The following is a 6,000-nucleotide window of genomic DNA, read 5'->3' as shown; positions in this document are numbered from 1 at the left end:
CTGGTAAACACAGGCCTAGCAGTCCTTGAGGGTACTTGACTCACTGCAAGAACTTGGGATGCTTCCCTCAGTCCAAAGCACAAGTAGCAGTCTCCCTTAGTCAGCCGAACCAAGGGGACCCCAAGGCATAATCTAGACCCTCTCCCAATAAGTCTCCCATGCTAGGGACAGAGGAGAACTTTATTGATTACAAGGAGTAGGTTTGGAGTAGGGAACAGGATACAGCAATATCAGAGAAATACCTTCGAGCAAACAGGGTGGCTGGGCACCACTCAAGAGTCTTGGTCTGTTAGTGGCTCTGTTTCTCTTGAGGTACGCAGGCTTTATAGACCTGGAGGGTGCTCGGCCCGTTGCAAAAGCTTGGGGTGCTTCCTTTAGCCAGAAGTCCAAATAGTAGCCTCCCTTAGTCAGCTGGACCAAGGGAGCACCAAGGCATAACTCAGTCCCTCTCCCAATAAGTTTCCCACGCTATGCTCAGAGAACTTTATTAGTACAGAAGGAAGGCTTGGGGTAGGATACAAGATACAGCAATATCAAAGAATAACTGGTAGAGCAAATAGTGGCATGGTAGCCTTTGATCATGCATCTGTGTTACTGCAAGCTATATACCCAGTTAGATCTCAAGTAGCTTACTCACAAGTATCATTCAGAGGCCGACAGAGCTCTTCCCTGGAGGCAAGCAGTTGGTAGCATGTCCATGTGTTTTGAGAGAGAGAGAGAGTGCTGCAGAAGTCCAGCTCCTCTCTGTGTCTTCATCATGGCTGACACCCCTCCTGGGCAGCCTTTAAATGATATAGACCTTATGACCTTGTGTAGACCTTATGGACTTTGGGGTCCAGTGGAGACTAGCTGAAGTTGGCTACAAGCCAATCAAATGGAAACGCATCACCAGTTGCTGGGTAGACTGGTAGGGGCTCCAACCCCCTCCTAGTCATGAGGTCCTTCCTAAGACAGTAGGGGTTTAACTCCCCACCCTGATACCTGTCTCACATGTAGGCTAGAGGGTTGTTTAGTACCTAGAGTGATAGCTGAGAAAACAATAGCCTGATAGCAGAGTTTGGGAAGACACTGTGATGGCATTCTGCCACATCCCCCGCTGCAGAAAGGATGTGGACAATTGGAGAGAGTCCAGTGGAGGGCAATGAAAATGGTGATGGGGCTGGGGGACATGACTGGTGGGGAGAGGCTGAGGGAACCGGGTTTATTTAGTCTGCAGAAGAGAAGCCTGAGAGGGAATTTGATAGCAGCCTTCAACTCCCTGCAGGGGGGTGCAAAGAGGATGGAGCTGGGCTGTTCTCAGTGGGGGCAGACGACAGGACAAGGAGCAATGGGCGTCAGCTGCAGCAAGGGAAGTTGAGATTAGATATTAAGAAAAACTTTCTCCCTAAGAGGGTGGTGAAGCACTGGAACAGGTCACCTAGAGAGGGGGTGACATCTCCATCCTTGGAGGTTTTGAAGACCCAGATAGACAAAGCCTTGCCTGGGATGATGGAGTTGGGGCTGGTCCTGCTTGGAGCAGGGGGTTGGACTAGATGTGACCTCCTGCGGTCCCTTCCAGCCCTCATTCTCTATGATTCTATGAAATTCTGAATGTTTCATTCATACCATACTTAGCATACAGTAAATGCTCCTACCACTGACAGTTGATAACACAGCTCAAATAGTAGTACAGATAGGCTCACTTCCTCCAGTTCACTTCCTCCAATCAGAAGAGTACCCAAGTTGCATACAGATAAGAGACAAGTGTCCCCAGCTTTCATGATACAGTCATGAGTTTTCTGCTATTTGGTGCTTTTTCATAAATCCAGATGTCCTAACAGCATGGGGCTATGGGAGAACTTTAGCACTGATTACAAATAAGTTTCTGTTCCCCATCACTGTTGAAGATGCTGGAAAACATAAACCTCAAAGTCTCTGAAACCACATGGCAAATATATATATATATATATATATAGTGTAATATACGCTTGGTATAAAGTATATATTATGTATATCATGTTTTTTCTTTTTTAAATCTTATCCTTTCCAAGCCATTTATTTGAGTTTTTTGGAAGCCGGACTCGTTATTCTTGAACGTTTGCTGTGGACAATACTGGAAAGAGACAGAACATTAGAAAACGAGAAAAACAGCTGGGATACCTCTGAAATGGCATGTTTTGTTGTGAAGAGATACTTTTTTGGCCTGGGCTATGATAGAATCGGGAAAAGGCAGACAGATGTGTGAGACAGCTGCATGACAGCAGTCATAGAAGCTGCACCCTTCTAGAGGTCAGTTGCCTCCCAAGCTTCAAGAACTCCTGAAAGACTCTTTGCAACTGCTCCACTGGGGAGTCGCAGGTCATCCGCACTGTTCCCATTGTAGTTCCCACAAGGAGCGCAAAGCTGGTTAGCCAGAATGCTGCTGACTTTCACAGTCACTTCTTTGCCAGGGTGGAAGAGAACATCCAGGCTGGATTTATTGGTGATAACGACAGCATCCTGGGACAGACTTATGGAAAAGGATTTGGAAACAAGTGGAAGCTTCACCAAGCGCCCGTTCACCTGAAATGTAAAAATTGGGAGAGCTGAATTATGCACAAGAGGCTGACTGTAGCAATTACATTCAGTGACAGTGAGGATGATCATAGGAGAGTAGGTCTGGAAAGGACCTCTAAAGGTTGTCTAATCTAACTCAAGGCAGGATTAGTCTTGATTAAACCATTATTGCTTCTCTTGTCCTGATCTGCGTTTAGGAATAATCTCTCAACTGGATCAAAGACAGGCACAAAGAGGACACCAGCCCACCAAGCATTAGCACTGACTTAGTGAAGGGACACTTGGAAGGGCTGGATGTGTTTAAGTCAGCGGACCTGGATTATCTTCATCCAAGGGTGTTGAAATAACTAGCCAGTGTCATAGCAGAGCCACTGGCATGGATGTTTGAGTGCTCGTGGTGCTCAGGTCAGGTCCCAGAGGACTGGAAAAGGGCCAATGTGGTCCCTATTTTCAAGAAGGGGAGGAAGGAGGATGTGGGTAACTACAGACTGGTTAGTCTCACCTCTATCCTTGGAAAGACCTTTGAAAAAATTATTAAGGATCACATTTGTGGGATCCAGCAGGAAAAACAATGCTGAAAGGCAACCAGCATGGATTCAGTGCAGGTAGATCCCGCCTGACTGACCTTGTTTCTTTTTTTACAACAAGGTCACAAACTGCTTAGACTCAGGAGTCGAGGTAGATGTCATTTACTTGGATTTTAAGAAGGCCTTCAGTATGGTATCTCATCCTATTCTCATAGATAAACTGAGTGGCTGTGGTGTAGATGATTACATGGTCAGGTGGGTGGCAAATTGGCTTATGGGTTGCACCCAAAGAGTGGTGGTGGATGGGTCGGTATCGACCTGAAAAGAGGTGGGCAGTGGGGTCCCACAAGGTTCAGTCCTTGGACCTATGCTCTTCAATGTCTTCATCACGATTTGGATGAGGGCGTGGAAAGCACTCTGTCCAAATTTGCAGATGATACCAAATTATGGGGTAAAGTTAACACACTAGGGTAGGGAACAAATCCAGGTGGATCTGGACAGGTTGGAAATGTGGGCAGAACAGAATAGGATGCAGTTCAACAAGGACAAGTTCAGAGTGCTGCACCTAGGGAGAAGGTGTCAGCAGCACACTCACAGGCTGGGGGATGACCCTCTCAGCAGCTCTGTACCAGAAAGGGATCTCGGAGTCATTGTCGACACTAAGATGAACATGAGTTGTTAGTGTGATGAAGTGATCAGTAAAGCTAACCTCACTTTATCATGCATTAGCAGGTGCATGACAAACAGGTCCAGGGAATACTTCCCCTCTATGTGGCGCTGGCTAGGCCGCAATTGGGGTACTGCATCCAGTTTTGGGCCCTGTACTTCAAGAGGGATGTGGACAACCTCAAGAGGGTTCAGCGGAGGGTCACTCATATGGTTAGGGGCCTGCAACAAAGCCCTACGAGGAGAGATTGAGGGCCCTGGAGCTCTTCAGCCTCCAGAAGAAAGGCTGAGAGGTGATCTTGTGGCCGCCTACAAATTCATCGGGGGGTGGGGGCAGCAAGGAATAGGAGATGCTCTGTTTACCAGGGCACCCCTTGGAGTAACCTGGAACAACAGCCACAAACTGATGGAAAACAGGTTTAGGTTAGACATCAGGAAGATCTCTGTGGTAAGGGTTACCATAATCTGGAATGGGCTGCAAAGCAGATGGTGCTCTCCCCTACCTTGGGGGTCTTTAAGAGGAGGCTAGACATGCACCTGGCTGGGGTCATAGTTTCATAGTAGCTAGGGTCAGGAGGGACCTGACCAGATCATCTAGCCTGACCCCCTGCCTCAGGCAGGAATGAATGCTGGGTTCCCAAGATCCCAGACAGGTGATCGTCCAACCTCCATCGTCTGACTCCAGCACTCTTTCCTGCCCAGGGCAGGGGGTCAGACTCAATGATCTACTGAGGTCCCTTCTGACCCAAACATCTATGAATCTACGAATTATTTTATCATGATGATGTTTATTTATGATCGATCACTTATGGTTTTATTATTGATTTTTTTTTCAGTGGGTGCAAGAGATTTTCAGTCCCTTGTGTGAGTATGTTGTAATCCAGCCTCTACTTACCCATGCTTCTTTTTTGTTATTGATGGAAATCATAGCATTGTCAAAGAAAACGTAGAGGGTGACATCAGCTGCTGCGACCTTCTCGTTGCACTTCCTGACATTCACAACCACTCTAAACCAGGAGGGGGAACTGTCATTGCAGAGGGAAGCCAGGTTGTAAAACTTGTTGGGGAGAACGTTCCCTGAGACACCATCAAAAGAGGTGAGCAACGTTCCCGAGGCCAGCGTGCACCGAGCTTCCTGCTTCACGCAGATGCGTGCCCCATCCTTGACCTGGCATTTCTCCCCTATCAGGCACTTGGCTTCCCTGCACTCCAGTTTGCCCATCTCATGGCAGGTGCACTTCTCTGAGCAGTCATTGGAGAAGAAGGTCTGACCTGGCTAGAAAGAACAAAACAGAAGAAGTGCGTCATGCTCACTGTATCCAAGTGGAAGACACCTGATACAGAATCATAGAACATGAAGGTTGGAAGGGACCTCAGAAGGTCACATCTAGTCCTTATAGTGGCAGCCTATAAGTATGTAAGGGGTTTGCATCCAGAACTGGGAGAACGTCTGTTCACCAGGGCATCCCAAGGGAAGACAAGGTCTAATGGTCACAAACTGCTGGAAGACTTTTAGACTGGACATACAGAAAAATGTCTGATTCTCCAGAATCTGGAATGGACTCCCCCCAGAAGCAGTGCAAAGTCCTACTCTGGATACCTTTAAGAAATGCTTGGATGCTTATCTTGCTAGGGTGATCTGACCCCAGCTGACTTCCTGCCTCTTGGGAAGGGGGCTGGACCTGATGCTCTTGCAAGGTCCCTTCCACCCCTAATGTCGATGAAGTCTATGAAATCTAGTCCAACCCCCTGCTCCAAGCAGGACCAGCCCCAACTAGATCAGCCCAGCCAACACTTTGTCTACCTGGGTCTTCAAAACCTCCAAGGATGGAGACTCCACTACCTCTCTGGGTAGCCTGTTCTAGTGCTTTACTACCCTCCTCATGAGACAGTTCATAGTTTCATAGTTGGTCGGGTTGGAAGGGACCTGAGCAGATCATCAAGTCTGCCCCCCTGCCATGGTAGGAAAGAATGCTGGAGTCAAATGGCCCTGGCGAGGTGATCATCCTCCTTTTGAAGACCCCCCAGAGTAGAAGCAAGCACCACTTCCCTTGGAAGTTGGTTCCAGATCCTAGCCACCCTGACTGTGAAGTAGTGCTTCTTGATGTCTAGCCTGAACTTACTCTCAATCAACTTATGGCCATTATTCCTTGTCACTCCAGGAGCCACTTGGGGGAACAGGGACTCTCCCATTCCCTGCTGGTCCCCTCTGGTAAGTTTATAGACGGCCACCAGATCCCCTCTCAGCCTTCTCTTCTGGAAGCTGAACAGG

General features: G+C 48.0%; 1 protein-coding gene across 1 annotated transcript in view; it reads right to left on the bottom strand.

The window, feature by feature from the left end:
• Nucleotides 1-469: 469 nt before the first annotated feature.
• The window catches only part of LOC102558194 (IgGFc-binding protein), a 42,740-nt gene continuing 37,209 nt past the window's right edge, over nucleotides 470-6,000 (bottom strand). The window contains exons 22-23 of the mRNA XM_059719354.1: nucleotides 4,624-5,004; nucleotides 470-2,541 (exon numbers count right to left, since the gene is read on the bottom strand). Of these exons, the coding sequence (XP_059575337.1) occupies nucleotides 2,263-2,541; nucleotides 4,624-5,004 (660 nt within the window). The 3' untranslated portion in view covers nucleotides 470-2,262. The remainder of the gene's footprint in view (nucleotides 2,542-4,623; nucleotides 5,005-6,000) is intronic.

This window comes from Alligator mississippiensis, chromosome 15 (assembly GCF_030867095.1).
Source record: "Alligator mississippiensis isolate rAllMis1 chromosome 15, rAllMis1, whole genome shotgun sequence".
Classification (NCBI taxonomy): domain Eukaryota; kingdom Metazoa; phylum Chordata; order Crocodylia; family Alligatoridae; genus Alligator; species Alligator mississippiensis.
The sequence above is the reverse complement of the archived record's forward strand: the minus strand, read 5'-3'. Positions and strand labels throughout refer to the sequence as shown.